General features: G+C 39.1%; 1 protein-coding gene across 1 annotated transcript in view; it reads right to left on the bottom strand.

Moving 5' to 3' along the window:
• Positions 1–2118: 2118 nt before the first annotated feature.
• The window catches only part of LOC117554236, a 60654-nt gene continuing 44429 nt past the window's right edge, over positions 2119–18343 (bottom strand). Inside the window, exons 4-6 of the mRNA XM_034228560.1 lie at positions 3038–3159; positions 2655–2846; positions 2119–2181 (exon numbers count right to left, since the gene is read on the bottom strand). Of these exons, the coding sequence (XP_034084451.1) occupies positions 2119–2181; positions 2655–2846; positions 3038–3159 (377 nt within the window). The remainder of the gene's footprint in view (positions 2182–2654; positions 2847–3037; positions 3160–18343) is intronic.

Raw genomic sequence — 18343 nt, 5'->3', positions numbered from 1 at the left:
TAACCCTCGGGCCCTTCTTCATTAGGAAGACAAATTACCATATTCTACGTCTGCGGAAAGCTGGCTGCATACAATTCTAACTGAAGTACATTTGTAATGTTTGTTGTTACGAGTATCACTAAAAAGTAATACAAATGCTTGAGCACACCTGTTTTTAATCAAACATTAATTTAAGAATCAACCCCCAAAGTTTTTACAATGTCTACAATGACTTTACAGACATCCTTACAGACTGGGTGGGAGCCATAACGGCCCGTCCACACAGCGGCGTGCGTTGAAGCTTCCAACGCTTCTGCCCATTCACTTTGAATGGGGTGACGTCACTTTTAGCCGAACTGCATCGTGGGAAGCGATGCGGAGCGTTGCTGGCGTGGCTCGCTGCAAAAGTTGAGCAATGTTCAACTTTTGACGCCTCGGCAGAAGCGTCAGCCAATCGAATCATATGCCAGTACAAGCTCTAGCCAATCAAACCGCTGCTTGTGTGTCAGGGGCAGGAGATTCATGTGATTGGTTATTGGTCGAGTGTCAGACACGCCCGCCGGCAAGCGTCAACGCACGCCGCTGTGTGGACGGGCCGTAAGGATCTAGATTTGTTGTAGCCTTAAGAGCAGTCCCCAGACTCTGCTATTAGAGAATAATCCCGGGAATGAGTCTGAAAGCCACTGTGTAGGCCTGACTTTATAGAAACACATTTCAAATATCTCTCATCGATTTGACCCCTTTAATGATACACACAGTTTATTCTGAGAAGTCTACAGTAGCAGACACCCAGGAGGCTGGCTGCACTGATAAAAGGCCTCACCGGTGGTTGGCACATTTATAGTTGATTTAAGATACTTAAATTCATGAGTCAGGCAGAGAAATATTCTTATTGGTGCTTTGGGGTTTGTTTTAGAAACCTTAGCTGCAGCACCCAGGGAGAAAAACCGAAAGTGAGTTTTAACAGAAAAATCCATACAGTGATGACTCAATTCTGCTGTGTCGGAGAAGTGATTTTGTATGAGGACTACTTTGATACTAGTATTTAGACATTTTAAGAAGACTGACTGGAATTTATTGTGATTTGTTCAACACCAGAAATAATCATTTTGGCTTTTGATATTCTAGATAAGAAACAAGTTTATATACAAATAATACCAGCCAGGGCATTTATTATTGTGATTATGTGCAAGACTGTGAGGCTGTTAGCAACCAAGTAAAAAGCATAATTTCTATGTGTGTGCCTGTACTTTAAAGACATGTTTCATAACCATGTGGAAGCAACCAAGAGTAAAATGTCACAGTCTCATTTCCATAGTTTCTGATGAAGCGTAAAAATACAATACCAATTTCATTATGATGGAAGATGCAAAGAAATACCAAGTATGTGGATGTTTTTTACCACTACAATACAGCGGTGGCTGAAAAAGCACAATGCTCGGTCGGCACAATGGAATTTCTACAGTCTTCTAGGAGTCAATATGTTTTGGCTTTCTGCAGCACCTTATGATAATTGCTGCACATTTGAGCTGTTATGTGGTTTTCATTTGGATTATTGTATGTTTTCTTTTCTTTTAAATGTGCATCATTTTAGCCGTTGTAGCGTGACTTTCTTGGCCACTGTTCATTACACAGTGCTTCACCTTTTAATCATTTTAGGAAAACAGCATCTTTAACTGGATCTCCAAAGAAATTGGCAAGAGAAAAAGCAATTCAATGCAAGTTTTCATTCACTACTGCTTTGCAAATCATAGAAGTTGGGCAAATAAAGATTAAAAGCGTATTATTGATCTGTCTGTGTTAATAAATTGTTTATTTCAGATACAATCTTTTTGTGTTTTGTACCCAAAGTGCTTTTAGCAAAGGGCTAACATTTAACATCAATATTAAGGGGTGCTAGACACACTTTTAATGATAGTAGTGAATGGAATCTGTTTCAAAGTGTTCTGTTGATATCCTTGACTTTCTCTTTATATTACATTTCCACAGTGAATCATACAATTGAACCAAAAAAGCCAAAACGCATCTTCCAAATAAATGTCTATTTTCATATTCTGTTGCGGATTGATGTTACGCAATCATGATTCATCCAGTGGTGTCCTGAATCCATTAAGGCTTGAACATTTGCTATTCCGAGCACTAACTTTCATAATCCTCCACAGTACCAGCAGCGATGTGTTCCTTGTTTTGTGGCAGCAGCACCTGCGATCCGGCCAGAGAAAATAGGTTGTGACTAATACATTTTGCAATATAATTTTTAATGTGACAATTATACTTCAATGGACTAAATTAAAAAAAATCACGATGTTATAGTTTGACCCAGAAGCACTGTATAACCCTTTTTCTTTACACATTACAGAGTACAATGATACACTTTATGTATGACCAAACAAACATTATGATGTTTGTCATGCTGCTCAACAACGTAAGAAGGAGGCATTGTTCCTTTGGGATCACTATACTTTTTAATCTCTAATGGAAGGCCTTTGAGTACTTGTTTAAAACACAATATTTCACAAAATAAGTTTAAATATACTTTAAAGAGTTTCAGAGGAGGCATGACATTTGTTTTACTTAACACTTAAAAATAAGGCAATTTGTGTTAGATGATTTCTATGTTGAAAAAATGCTTTTTGGCAATAAATCTTATACCGTTGGAAAGCCTGTTTTGTTACCTTTCCTAATGGTGTCACATTTGTGAGAACAAATGTGACACATCTCCTCTGCCAATGCCAAACGGCAGCCACTCTCCGGTCTCGTACAGCTGCCAGGAGCCGGCCATGACTGCCCTTCACCGTCAGGCCCACATGCACTGGAACCTCAACATGTGGAGGAACATGATGTTCAGCGATGAGTCCAGATTCTGCCTACGGCACATGGATCATAGGGTCACAGTGTGGAGAAGATGCAGAGAATGCTTTGCTGATTGCTGCAACGTTAGAGTAGGAGTGGAGAGGATGGCATGGCCTGCCTGCAGTCCTGACCTCAACCCCATTGAACACTTGTGGGATCAACTTGGGCTTCTGTCAGAGTGACCAACACAACCACGTTGGCTGACCTGGGACAAATGCTGGTTGAAGAATGGGATGCCATCCCACAGCAGTGTGTGAGCAGGCTGGTGACAGCATGAGGAGGAGAGGCTGTTGTGGCTGTGTTTGGTTCTTCCACACGCTACTGAGGCTGCTTGTTAAATGAATCAATTGTTAATAAATCAATTGTTGCCAATATGTCTTTATTTATCAGACTTCAATCATCCAATCTACCATACAACACAAAACTAGAGTATGCACCAAAAAAAGCTGTTTGGCATTGGCAGAGGAGATTTGTCACCTTTTTCATGGGCGCACCCCTCATACTCGGCTCTGCTGCTCATCCCACAAATGCTTGTTCCTCCCAAATGTGGTACCATTGGAAAAAAGTAATAACACAGGCTTTCCAACGGTATAAGATGTATTGCCAAAAAGCATTGTTACAACGTAGAAATCGTCTACCAAACACAAATTGCCTTACTTTTTGGGTTAAGTTTACATGTAGTTTCGTCTTGCTAAATTAGCCATATAAGAAAAACGTATGGCTCTATGTTTGTTCCCTGTGGTGCTCCTCATGTTTTCATTAGTCTAAAGTGGAAGGTTTTTTGAGTCCATGCATATGTATTGCACAACCTGCCACCACATTACCCCAAACTGAAGTGCAAAACAATGTTTTACTGAAATCTAAAGACTTTAAAATCAAAATCAAATGTATTGCCAATTATATTTAAAAATCTAATTTTCAATTGTATTTGGTGTATTTACATAACATAAGGGGAGTAAGGGAAATTCAAAGAATGTTAATACATAAATACATTAAATACTATACAAATATGAACAAAAAGTAGTACTTTTTTGCCAACAGTTTATGTCACATCTTGTAGGAAGTTAGCTTTGTAATGCCGATTTGAAGGGACGAATTCTCCCGATAAAAAAATGTCTGTTTATGCATCACTTCTCTGTTTTCTCCAAGATGCCCTTGTATATAATTGGTAGAGCGCTGTGATTTGTATTACTTGTAGGGCTGTAATGGGGGTGTGGGCAGCAACGGAGATGTGCCTGACAGGGCTGCTGATGTTGGAGAGGGGATGGAAATTACCTCTCAGCAGCAATTGCACCGAGATCTCCAGGAGATCATTTATATTCATTGAACACATCACAAACAAACCACAACACTGACCGGAGTGGTAAAAAAATCATACATTTACAACATAGGTTGTGTTGTCATGTTTTTATTCTGGAAGAGGACCAAGGGCCAAGAGCAAGAAATATCAACAGAGAATGTGTTCCTGTTCGGTGCTTGGATTTATATGTGAGTTATCTAATGGGCCATAAATTGTGATTGAAGCAAGAAAAAGGTATCCCTCCATGTGCTGGTGTGTCTCTAGGGTAAAGAAAGATTCTATTCAATAAGAAAATATATTAGAAAAATACATCATATTGATATCAAATTAAGAAATGTATCTGTGAAGATTGTTTTTGGCTGTCTCATCACTATTCCTTTCATCTTACTTCAGTTTGTTATCTCTCCCTAGTCCCTCCTTATGTCAGCCCTCCTGTTCAATAGAGGGGTTTTCTCAATCTGTGTTAATATCTGGACTTGTGCTCTAACAGGCTTGTGAAACAGCATCAGTAACTGCCCAAGTACTTCCCCAATTGGGAAGTCAGCTTTAAGCCAGTGTTAGAAAGATAAGATAAGTTAAGATAAAGATAAGGTAGAAAGATGTGTTTTCCTATACAAAGAGAAATTGATTTATGGCATCAAACAAGCAAGGGATTCGGATGACGTTTGTCTTGCTGATCAACTACATCAGAAAGACAAAGGGCCCCAAAATTGTTCCCACCATAGTTTTTCATCTCCAAAGTAGGCCTTTGAGTTCTTACAAGTTACTTTCCACATTGACTTAAACTGAAAATGCAAAACAAAGTAAAAGAAAAACAATCACATTTCAGCAGAGGCATAGAAATATAGAAATTACTATATGTATTTCTGCTTATGGTTAATTAACCATAAAAGAAAAGGGTTGGCTCCTAGGAATGTTCCCTGTGGTGCTCCATTGGTTTTAATCAGTCTACAGTGGAAGGTTGCATGCATATGGCAGCCTGTCCTCCTACAAAAAACGACCAAATAGGTCGATTGTTTAAGCAGCTTAGATTACGACCCATAGCCACGTTTTAAAGTGTAGTGGTCGTGTAAGAAACAACATGCTCCCGTTTATTCGTGTATTCACAAATAACCCTCTCTGGAAAATCCTAAATTGTAGAATAGTTTGGCCATTAAAATGCTTTTTGATTAGATTTCTAGAGAGAAGTGTATATTGTACTTTTAGAATCCACGCCGAGTGGAGGTGTAGGATCTATAGTTTGATAGATATTACGAAGATGATTTGAGTTCTCGCCAGGATAACGTGTATCTTCCATGTAAAGTTAGCGTGGGTGAAAACAGTTTTTCCAGTCTCGAAGTTTTTATAATAAAACCGGATATATTCCCCTCACTGTCAAATGATTACACAGTGATATCTGCATTACTCATCCACTAAAAAACATCAGTTTATCCTTGTTAATTACACAATATTGATTGGGTTTAAATTGTGTACAATGCTTTTGTGTTTTTAACCTTCGATTCAGAGAAACAAATAGTTTTTTAGGAGTTTAGACACTACAGTTTCCGAAGACACTACACTACCCAGAATCCCCAGCTATCGTTTGGGACTACAACATCCGCCTTGCTTTACAAACCCCGTGATTAGTCATCAAGCCCTGTGATTGGATGTTGGAGTGGCAGTGCGACAAGGTTACGCTGAGCGTCAACAGTTCTTTGAAATGGAATGGAACCATGGCAGACTTTCCAAGACTGGAATTGGACGGGTCCAGCCCATACATCCATGTATTTTAGTTACTTTGCAGATTCTGATTAATGATGTGAAATATAAACAACCCTTAAATCAGACTTTAGTTACACCTGAGTCAAATTCAGGGAAGGTGATTGTCAAGTGCCAAAATAAACTATGCAATATATTGGACGTTAAGTACTTTGTCAGACTTCATATTTATCTGTGGATAACCCCAAAGTTTTTTTCTTATTCAAAAGAAGACCTTAACTTAAAGTAATCTTAATGTTTAAATAAAGCCTTATTAGTTTGTCTGTTTTTCACATCCTCCTGTTAATATCTTTGCACGTCCTGCACTAAACTGTTTTATTGTAGAGATCACTACAGTATCTTCTTGATATTTTCAATTTTGTATGTAGGCTACTCTTAATATTTAAATGTTTTCAACAAACAAAACGTATTCAACAACAAAATTCAATAACGTGCTTTAACTGTTAGGGAAATAATTGTCCTAGACTCCTAGATATGACGTACATGACCAACCCTGACATCTGTTATCTCCTTTAAGGAGATAGGCTGCTTCAGCCATAATGTTATTGTTCCCATTCTATGACCGGGCAACACTAGGTCACAGATGGTCTATTGTTGTGGGTGCACTGGGACACTTCCTTCTTTGTTGTTTGTGGAGTCCAAGGTATGAAATCTTCGAGGCCATAAGTGACAGATGCAAGTAACTCAGTGTGCCCAACTGTCTAAGCTATCTTATCAAAATATGTTGATTACTCTCTGTGAAACCAGTTAAATGGGCTAACGAGAGAGAGGCGCTCCAGAATTGACGTGGCAACTCTCCCCGTGCAGTCAGATCGTGACTGCTGTGACTTGTGATGTGAATCCTCCGGCCGAAACTCCAAATAAACCATCAGTGTTTGACATCAGAGCTCCTGCTCTTCCCGTGTCTCTTTCCTGAGTCGGTGACTCCCACTGCATTGCTACACAGAAGTTTCCCTTACATTAACCACTAGGCGGTGCGGGTTAAAAAACCAGTGGTCTAGTTAATAAAATATAATATCAAACATAATATGACTATTAACTTTATTGTGAAATTAAAACAGAACGGTAAAGGAAAATACCTATCGACCTATTTGGTCGTTTCAGTCTCTCGATTTGAAGCTTATGCATTTTACCATGAACCTGTATAGACCTGTAAGTCAACTGCATGAGGAGTTGGAAAGGTAATGAATTAAAATGTCGAACTCGGACTTCATTTTAAGGACATTTCGGCCAGAGATTTAGAGCTATATTTGTTTAACTACCGGATTGGCAAAACAGGAGAGTGTGTGCACCAGTCTGCCTTGATCTATGTATTCATGTCTGTGACACTCACAGTATCTGCTGCCCACAGCTGTATTATAGAATGAAAACCTCCTTCACTTCATGAAATCTCTGCAGCAGCGGGAGGCAGCGGGAGGGTTAACTCAGCCTCTGAGAAGATAAGCGCGCAGTGCCTTTCACGCACCGCCTTTCACGCACCGCCTTCACTGTGTTTACATGTACCTTCAGAATCATTAGAAAGGCTAAGAGCGACCACAGGCTGATGTGTTTTAACCACACACACCTCCACACACACACACACACACACACACACACACACACACACACACACACACACACACGACTTAAACGCAGACTTGTTCCTCCATGTTTCGTTGTTATCGTTTTACTGAGCGGACCCGCCCCTTTTTTCCAAACGCTCCCTTTTTTGGGTCCATCTGCGGCGGTAATAGGTTTTGTGTGCTGTGATGATTTGGCTGTACCTTTAGTAATGAATATTAAATGTTCATTTGATCATTGGTTTTATTATGAAAACGCCGAGACCGGAAATACTGTTTTCAACCCGTAACTTTACATGGACGCTGCTGCATACCTCAAATCATCTTCGTAATATCTATCAAACTATAGATCCTACATATCGACTGGACGTGGATTCTAAAAGTACAATATACACTTCTCGCTAGAAATCTAATCAAAAAGCGTTTTAATGGCCAAACTATCCTACAATTTAGGATTTTACAGAGAGGGTTATTTGTGAATAAACGACCATCTGTAACGTTTGCATTCAACGGGAGCACTAGAGGGCGAAAACTTTAAAACGTAATTATAGGACGTATTAAGCGCTTGAACAAACAACATATTTGGTCATAATAATTGGGCCTGAACAATCGGCCTATTTGGTCGTATGAGTTGGAGGACTTGTTGGAATATGGCCCAAACTGACTCAAATATTGACAAGTGGTACGTGAACTTTTCACAACCGATAAAGTACGATTTTTGTCACCCAAGATTCATATTTTTATATTGACCTATCTGTACCAGATGATTTCTGTCAATTTGGCGAAATTTCAAAATATTGTTCTGCTTTTCATCTGAAGCGCTATATTACTATTACCATAACATTAGGCAACTGTGAGCTGTTGTCATCACTATTAGGTAGGTTAACAGGATTGTTCATACAACGATATAATATGTTTATTCTTCAGTTTTATACACTTCAACATGTAGTCTATTTAAGTGTTGCCTCATCTTTAATGTGATGAAACATGGAAATAAGCATCCTTGGTCCAACCTGATCTCACCAGAATGCGTGACTCCACCACGACTCCTTAACACCCGCATTGCGTGGTGGAGTCACGCATTCTGATACATTTACGTGTCGGCACCACGCAAAAAAAACCCAATGTAAAGTGAATGAGGCTCTTTTGTCGTGGTGCACACACGCATTTCTACAACGTCCCACAGTGAGCTTTTATTCTATAAAACGTTTTTAAATCTACTTTATAGCTTGTAGTAACTCACGGGAGGCTTCTTATATTTTATTTGTATTCATAATAATTTTTATTTTTCGTCAGAATGTAAAAATTACATTAGTTACGAATTTTTGTTCTAAAAAAACAGTGCATTTTGTGTAATGCAACTGTGATTTTTATTAAATTAGTTAGTTTTTAAGGAAGGCCAGAGCTTCAGCTGTGTCAAATAGATTGTTCCCTTTAGTTAACGTTATTTAAAAGATAATGATCATGTCCCCTTTATTGTATTACGAGCGTCCATTCCCATTGGATAACGGAGAATTTTACACCCGGAAGTAAGTATTCTCCTTACTGTCGATTGATTTTACAGTGATATCTGCACTACTCATCAACTCAAAAACACCAGATTATCCTAGTTAATTACACAACATTGATTGGTTTAAATTGTGTGCAATGCTTTTGTATTTTTCCCCTTCGATTCGGAGAAACGAATATTTTTTCGGAGTTTTTGGATGGCAGAAGACACTACACTACCCAGAATCCTCAGCTATCGTTTGGGACTACACCATGTGCTTAGCTTGACAAACCCCGTGATCAGTCCTCAAGCTCTGTGATTGGATGTTGGCGTGGCTGTGCGCGAAGTTTACACGGAGCGTCAAAAAGCACCTTGAAATGGAATGAAACCCATCGACGGCACACTATCCAAAACAAGAATCGAACGTGTCCTACCCCCCCCCCCCCCCCCCCCCCCCCCCCCCCCCCCCCCCCCCCCCCCCCCCCCCCCCCCCCCCCCTAGGTCGCAGGCTCCTCCAACAGTGCAACACAATAAAACAGATTCACAGAAAAAATAGTGAAATAGTGCAATAAGAGTCTATATACAGATTGGAATCTTTTTTATTTTTTATTTAACCTTTATTTAACCAGATAAAAGCATTGAGATACAATCTCATTTTCAATGCTGACCTGGCCAAGAAGTTAGCAATGTTACACATAACACATAACACACACACATATACAAGAGAACATAACTAAGAAAACAAAAGACAAAAAAGCAGTCACTACATTGTGAATATGAAATATTAGATAAATAATTTCTAAGTATCAGCCAGATGAATGTTATGGATGTTGTTTCTAAGTTCAGGTGTTTCATAGTCTTCTGGCCTGTGGGATGAAGCTGTCCCTGAGTCTGGTGGTTTTAGTCCGGATGCTGCAGTACCGCCTGCCAGACGGCAGCAGACAGAACAGTTTGTGGCTGGGGTGATGGGGGTCTTTTATATTCCTGAGGGCTTTCTTTAAGGTTAACCTGGTATTTTTACTCCACTACATTTATTTTAGTTACTTTACAGATTTGGATTAATGATGTGAAATATAAACAACCCTTAAATCAGACTTTAGTTACACCTGAGTAAAATTCAGGTAAGGTGATTGTCAAGTGCCAACAATCAGGAGAGATATTTGATAGTTGGTGCTTGAGAAGACTAAACATTTATCTGCAGATCCGTATAAAGCATATTCATTACTCGTTATTCTCAAATCGTTCATTAAAGACTGTATATAATTGATATTTTGCACATCCCTTTCAAGATTTCAAGATTTTCAAAGGTTTATTGACATATCATATACACAACTACGGTGTAGTTATGCAATGAATGCAAAACTTGGGTCACAGGTTCCTCAACAGTGCATTACAATATGTGTGTACCTCCACCATTAAACTGTCATATTCTGCACATGTATTATTCTATCTGACATCTTATAAGAGTATAATAAATATGTATAATATCGGTTAAAATAAGTGCTTCAACATAGTTAACATTGCAGGAAAGTTGATTGTCAAGTTCCAAAACAAACCATACAATATATTAGACGTTAAGTACTTTGTCAGGCTTAATATTTATCTGTAGATAGATACCCCCAAAGCTTTTTTCTTATTTAAAAGAAGACCTTAGCCTAAAGTGTTCTTTAATGTTTAAATAAAGCCTTATTAGTTTGTCTGTTTTGCACATCCTCCTACCAGGCACTAAACTGTTTTGTAGATATTATTTACAGTATCTTCTTGATATTTTCTATTCTATATTTATATCATTGACCTTCTACTTTCCCACTATTTTGTATATACTCTTAATATTTAAATGTTTTCATAAGATATAACACATTCAAAAGTGCTTGAAAGACATTAAGAAAAAGGCATTTTAAACAGTCATTAAAAAGCAACATAATCTACCTGCATTGCAATGACTCTAAACGTGTAATAACGTGCTTTAACCAGTAGGTGGTTTGGGTTAAAAAAACTGTCAAGTTTACAGTGTTAACAAAATAAAATATACTGCTGTTTTTGGTTTAGTTGACAACGGATATATTTTTGTTATTGTTTTGATATTTGTAACATAAAAGCGATGGAAAACCCCAACAGCAACACAGAAAAGATGGTCTTAACATGACCCAGCGGTCTAGTAGTTAATAAAAAACAATAATATCAAAACAAATTATTACTACTAACTTTATTGTGAAATTAAAACAGAACGGTAAAATAATAGTTTCCGGTCTATTTTGAGGCCCGATCTCTGTAGATAAATAAATAACTACGACAGATGTGTAATATTTAATGCAGCAAAACCATTTATTACAATGCATTCATGTGATGACTTTCAAAGAGTAAAGCAAGCACTGCTGAATAAAGTATGATTTTATCTTTTACGAAACGTTTTTTATATGGAATGCAGTTGGAGGTCAACCAATCACAGAGCTTGAGGACTGATCACGGGGTTTGTCAAGCTAAGCACATGGTGTAGTCCCAAACGATAGCTGAGGATTCTGGGTAGTGTAGTGTCTTCTGCCATCCAAAAACTCCGAAAAAATATTCGTTTCTCCGAATCGAAGGGGGAAAATACAAAAGCATTGTACACAATTCAAACCAACCAATGTTGTGTAATTAACAAGGATAATTTGGTGTTTTTGAGTTGATGAGTAGTGCAGATATCACTGTAAAATCAATCGACAGTAAGGAGAATACTTACTTCCGGGTGTAAAATTCTCCGTTATCCAATGGGAATGGACGCTCGTAATACAATAAAGGGGACATGATCATTATCTTTTATATAACGTTAACTAAAGGGAACAATCTATTTGACACAGCTGAAGCTCTGGCCTTCCTTAAAAACTAACTAATTTAATAAAAATCACAGTTGTATTACACACAATGCACTGTTTTTTTTAGAACAAAAATTCGTAACTAATGTAATTTTTACATTCTGACGAAAAATAACAATTATTATGAATACAAATAAAATAAGTCTCCCGTGAGTTACTACAAGCTATAAAGTAGATTTTAAAAACGTTTTATAGAATAAAAGCTCACTGTGGGACGTTGTAGAAATGCGTGTGTGCACCACGACAAAAGAGCCTCATTCACTTTACATTGGGGTTTTTTGCGTGGTGCCGACACGTAAATGTATCAGAATGCGTGACTCCACCACGCAATGCGGTGTTAAGGAGTCGTGGTGGAGTCGCATTCTGGTGAGATCAGGTTGCCATGGTCCATCCCTTATTGTTTTTTAGAGCTATTCCTGTCCATAATTATCTATTTAAAAAAACAAAACTCTATGCACTGCAGTCAGGTGATATTGTAGTGTCTCCTATATGAATAATTGTATACATTTCTGGATATATAAAAAAAAAGTAGGTAAGTATTATGCAAAATAATTTTCCAACTTTGCTGTTTCATAGAAGGAAGCAATAAAAACCCATTTTGTAATTCCAACTATGAGTGCAAAAGGCACTAAAACTCTTTATTCTAGACTATTAAATGCTATCTGCGTTCTCTCCCTCTGGTTTGTGTTGGCTTTCAGGGTGCTATTCTGCTATATCTAAAATGTATCCTTTTATTGTATAAATGAGATGCAAATCCTTTTCACACTGAATTGTTATTGGACTCTTAACGTGATTTCCCTTAAGAAGAAAAAGCCCCGGCTGACTTATTCAGTAATATTCAGGGAAGCGGCTCAGAATATAAATGACTGCAGAATTCATGCACTGTAAAGGTATTATGCTAAGCCTGTTCAATACCCCTTGAGAAGAGGCCATGAGAACAGGCTGGAATAGTGAACCCTAGACCAGTGGTTCTCAACTGGTCAGGCCTCGGGACCCACTTTTTCCTTTGTCAATAAATCGCGACCCAACATTTTGCATGCACAGCGTTAGAAAATCGTGCCTTCAAAATAAAAGTTGGACTTTTCTTTCAATTTTTTTTCCCTTCACTCACACACTCGAAACGGGTCCGCGACCCACTTTTGGGTCGCGACCCACCAGTTGAGTAGCACTGCTCTAGGCCAGGGGTAGGCAAGTAAGTTTGGCCTTGGGCCAATTTTTTGCTGAGCCGCAAGATGGCGGGCCAGAACATAATCAAAGCCTAATTCAAGGAATTGATTTTGGTAAGAGGGCGCAGGGCCCCTGTTCCCCGGTTCAGGAAAAACTCTGATATCGCTGATAACCCTCCCATCAACACTCTGATGCACAGTCAGATCCGCTGATTGGTTCACTGATGATATAGGCGCCCAATCCAGAGCCTCTGGCTAGACCCGCCCAAAGGGAGGCTCGTCCTCTCTAGCCCCATTTCAGTCAAAGCCAGGGCTATTATCTGTATTTTAACAGACTTATCTTTTAAACACCGGTTACGTGTAGTGTTGTTGTTAGCATCTGGTGCTAGCTAGCTGCGCTAACGGATAGATTAAAAACTTGTTGAGAGCTAAAACCAGTCTTTGCTGCTGCCTCAAAGAGGAGCAGGGGGGGAGAGGGGGGAGACGGGTGAGGCTGGTTCAGGTGCCCAGACACACTCACAACTATAAATGAACCTAAAACAAATAAATAAACAAGTTTCAATGTTTTTTTCATATTGGATATGTTGTTATGGCCATGTTCTTATGATTTTATGATTATTTAAATGTATACAGTTCTGTTTCATATGGGTTTAGTCTCTCTTTATTTCGCCCTCAAAATGCACCAGATTGATGCATTTAAGTCCAACATTTAAAAAAAAACCGGGGCAGCATGCCCCCGGACCCCCCCTAGAAAATTTGAGGTCCACCTCCGCTTAAAATATGTTCACATGGAGGTTCCTAAATAGATTTGCACTTTTAAAAAAAAAATAGTAACCCATGTCCATATGTTTATTCTGGGGTAGTAGATTTAAAGTTTATGGCTATCACTATGGGCAGCAACGCTGTAAATATTGACAAATAAATCCAGGAAAATGGCACAAAAGAAAACTGGTAGTGGCCTGGCTGGGTGTATAATTCCCGGCCTGACTTATTGTCTCAGTCCGGCCCTGAATTGAGGTGTAGCCTATTAATTGTTCTCTTCAAAGTTTATTTTTCTCTGAAATTTTAGGGAGGATGGTCCTCCCTTTCCTCAATGGACGAGCCTCCACTGAGTAAAGTAGAGTTATTAACTAGGTAGCAGTGTTATTTAACATACTTTTATTCTGATAATTATTGTCAAGTTCTCTGGGTTTTTGGCATTTATTTGAGTGTTTTGCCCACATTTGAGAGGCTTGAGGGGCAACTCAACTGGAATCCTTTTCTTTATTTCAACTTTTCAAGGACACATTAGGATTCTTTCAGGTTGAAAACCTTTAAAAAAATACCAAAGGAAAAAATAAATCAATTACAGCAGTTTTGCTTTGCAATTTAATATATTAAAACCTAAATTAATCAGTAACCAAGTATTTTACTCAAACTCAATGTATTTAATAGTTAAATAAGTACTTTAATTGACCTGGTTCCCCACAACCACACATTTGCCATATGTGCTCTATCGAAATCAGTCGGAAGTCGCAACGGCTCATTTCAAAATAAACGTGGATTTGCGTAAAAAACTAGTTTTTCGGGGTTCGGGTGTTTTGTTTGATTTTAAATAAACAAAGTCTTGGCTTTCAGAATATGACATTTTTATTTCCAAAATCACACGATAGATACATGTTTGAACTAAGCTTGTAAAGGGAAGATGACAGCTCTCACTCGCCACTCTGCTCTTCCACAGCGCCGCTTCCCCTCCCTCCGCTGACATTATGAATGTAAGCGGATATTTCGGGACAGAATTTATTTTACCGGACACATTTGAAACTTACCGGTCATGTTTCAATAATAATAATAAGAATGGTGTAGCAGAGTTTCCGTTAGCAGGTAATCACCGGACTATGACCGGATATGCTGATGTTTAAAACTCAGTTAATGGGGCTCATTTTTATATTGCTTCAGTTTATAATCGTTACAGATCGAAAAGTTCAGATTCATTTTTCAATAAATGATTCCACAAACAACAAAAAACATAATTATTACATTCAAACAAACTACTTGTAGTAGATGAAGTACATTATTAAAAAGTTTACATTAACTTTGAATAATAACACGGGAGAAACGGATGCTCTCTTTTCCCCTCTCCCTCCCTCTCTCTCCTGACAGCCCGTCAGTTTCTTATGCAGCGCGCTAAACAATGGGCGGGGCTTCAGGCGATCATGCAGAGCTGCGTGTCTCCGTCAGACTCAGCAGCTGATCTGATCTCTCTCTCGGGTCCGGTTATACTTCACTCGCGTTTATGTCCATATCGATCAGATCCAGCTCTCCTGATCGGCCTTTATAGAGAGCACCGATCAAACTCGGCCGATAATGACCGGCGGCCGATCGATCGGCGGCTAACGGAAACCCTGATGTGCGACTGTTGTAAAAAAAAAAAAAAAAAATCTCAAAATAATATTTTATTTTTGATTCTCAAAATTACGGGCCAAATATTATTGCTGGCGGGCCAACAATGGCCCGCGGGCCGCCTATTGCCGACCCATGCTCTAGGCCAGGGGTAGGCAAGTAAGTTTGGCCATGGGCCAATTTTTTGCTGAGCCGCAAGATGGCGGGCCAGAACATAATCAAAGCCTAATTCAAGGAATTGATTTTGGTAAGAGGGCGCAGCGCCCCTGTTCAGGAAAAACTCTTATATCGCTGATAAGCCTCCCCATCAACACTCTGATGCGCAGTCAGATCCGCTGATTGGTTCACTGATGATATAGGCGCCCAATCCAGAGCCTCTGGCTAGACCCGCCCAGGCTCGTCCTCTCTAGCCCCATTTCAGTCCCAAAGCCAGGGCTATTATCTGTATTTTAACAGACTTATCTTTTAAATTGAGGTGTATTTATTGTTCTCTTCAAAGTTTATTTTTCTCTGAAATTGTAGGGAGGATGGGATGAGGGTGATCTTATCAAGCTCCACATTTGTGGAATCAGCTTCCAGTTTGTGTTCGGGCGGCAGACACCCTATCCGTTTTTAAGAGTGCGCTTAAGACCTTCCTTTTTGATAAAGCTTATAGTTAGGGCTGATTAGATCCAGCCCCTAGTTTTGCTGATATAGGCTTAGTTTGTCGGGGGACATCTTACTTCTTCCTTCTCTCTGTCTATACCTGTGTACTCTCATGTTCCGATTAACCCAGCTTCCCCAAATGTCTTTCTTTTTGGTGTCTATATACGCCGGGATCCGGAGTCATGGATGATCCTGCGCTCCTCTGTCCTGGATCGCGAGCCCTGGATCTTGAGTCGTGGCTGTGGTCCTGGATCATAGGTCCTGGATGGATATCCTCGTGGATTCATCTTCCTATTATACACACATGCATTTCCAAACATTTGGACTACCTATGTTGCAAATGTATTATCTTTTCAATTTACACACGGCATCTATTGCACGTCTGTCCGTCCTGGGAGAGGGATCCCTCCTCTGTTGCTCTCCCTGAGGTTTCTCCCATTTTTCCCTTTAAACTGTGGGTTTTCTCCGGAAGTTTTTCCTTGTACGATGTGAGGGTCTAAGGACAGAGGGTGTCGTATTGTCATACTGATATTTTGTACAAACTGTAAAGTCCACTGAGACAAATGTAACATTTGTGATATTGGGCTATATAAATAAACATTGATTGATTGATTGATTGATTGATGGTCCTCCCTTTCCTCAATGGACGAGCCTCCACTGAGTAAAGTAGAGTTATTAACTAGCAGTGTTATTTAACATACTTTTATTCTGATAAGTATTGTCAAGTTCTCTGGGTTTTTGGCATTTATTTGAGTGTTTGCCCACAGTTGAGAGGCTTGAGGGACAACTGAGGACGCATGGACAACTGAAATCCTTGTTCCTTTTCTTTATTTCAACTTTTCAAGGACACATTAGGATTCTTTCAGGTTGCAATTTAATATATTATAACCTAAATTAATCAGTAACCAAGTATTTTACTCAAACTCAATGTATTTCATTGTTAAATAAGTACTTTAATTGTCCTGGTTCCCCCCAACCACACATTTGCCATATGTGACCCGCTCTATTGAAATCAGTCGAAAGTCGCAACGGCTCATTTCAAAATAAACGTGGATTTGCGTAAAAAAATAGTTTTTCGGGGATCGGGTGTTTTGTTTGATTTTAAATACACAAAGTCTTGGCTTTCAGAATATGACATTTTTTTATTTCCAAAATCACACGATAAATACATGTTTGAAGCTTGTAAAGGGAAGATGACAGCTCTCACTCGCCACTCTTCTACAGCGCCGCTTCCCCTCCCTCCGCTGACATTATGAATGTAAGCGAATATGTCGGGACATAATTTATTTTACAGGACACATTTGAAACTCACCGGTCATGTTTCAATAATAATAATAAGAATTGTGTAGCAGAGTTTCCGTTAGCAGGTAATCACCGGACTAGGACCGGATATGCTGATGTTTAAAACTCAGTTAATGGCGCTCATTTTTATATTGCTTCAGTTTATAATCGTTACAGATCAACAAATTCAGATTCATTATTCAATAAATGATTCCACAAACAACAAACAACATAATTATTACATTCAAACAAACTACTTGTAGTAGATGAAGTACATTATTAAAAAGTTTACATTAACTTTGAATAATAACACGGGAGAAACGGATGCTCTCTTTTCCCCTCTCCCTCCCTCTCTCTCCTGACAGCCCGTCAGTTTCTCATGCAGCTCGCTAAACAGTGGGCGGAGCTTCAGGTGATTATGCAGAGCTGCGTGTCTCCATCAGACTCAGCAGCTGATCTGATCTCTCTCTCGGGTCCGGTTACACTTCACTCGCGTTTATGTCCATATCGATCAGATCCAGCTCTCCTGATCGGCCTTTATAGAGAGCACCGATCAAACAATTAAGAGTGAATATCGGCCGATAATGACCGGCGGCCGATAATGACCGGCGGCCGATCGATCGGCGGCTAACGGAAACCCTGATGTGTCGGTCCTATGTTGTAAAAAAAAAAAAAATAATCAAAATAATATTTTATTTTTGATACTCAAAATTACGGGCCAAATATTATTGCTGGTGGGCCAACAATGGCCCGCGGGCCGCCTGTTGCCGACCCATGCTCTAGGCTATTACCTAATTTTGTCATGCAGCTGTGGCTAAGAGAAGACCAAGGCTTTACAGTGAATCTTGATGTCTTCAATTTATCATTTTTCAGCTCAAAAAACTGTAGTATATTTGCCTCATTTACCAGTAGCTATGCTAGCTATGCAGACAGTTAAATGCATATTTACCTAAGTACATAGGTCTTTGATATATTTTATTCCCTAATATGATTAAGATAAAAACTGAAATTTAGTTGGAGATGCCCCTAGGATTGTAAAATTCATAAGCATTTTCCAAAATCTGATTTTCTGTAAT

This window comes from Gymnodraco acuticeps, unplaced genomic scaffold (genome assembly GCF_902827175.1).
Source record: "Gymnodraco acuticeps unplaced genomic scaffold, fGymAcu1.1, whole genome shotgun sequence".
NCBI lineage: Eukaryota > Metazoa > Chordata > Actinopteri > Perciformes > Bathydraconidae > Gymnodraco > Gymnodraco acuticeps.
This window is presented reverse-complemented; position numbering and strand designations above follow the sequence as displayed.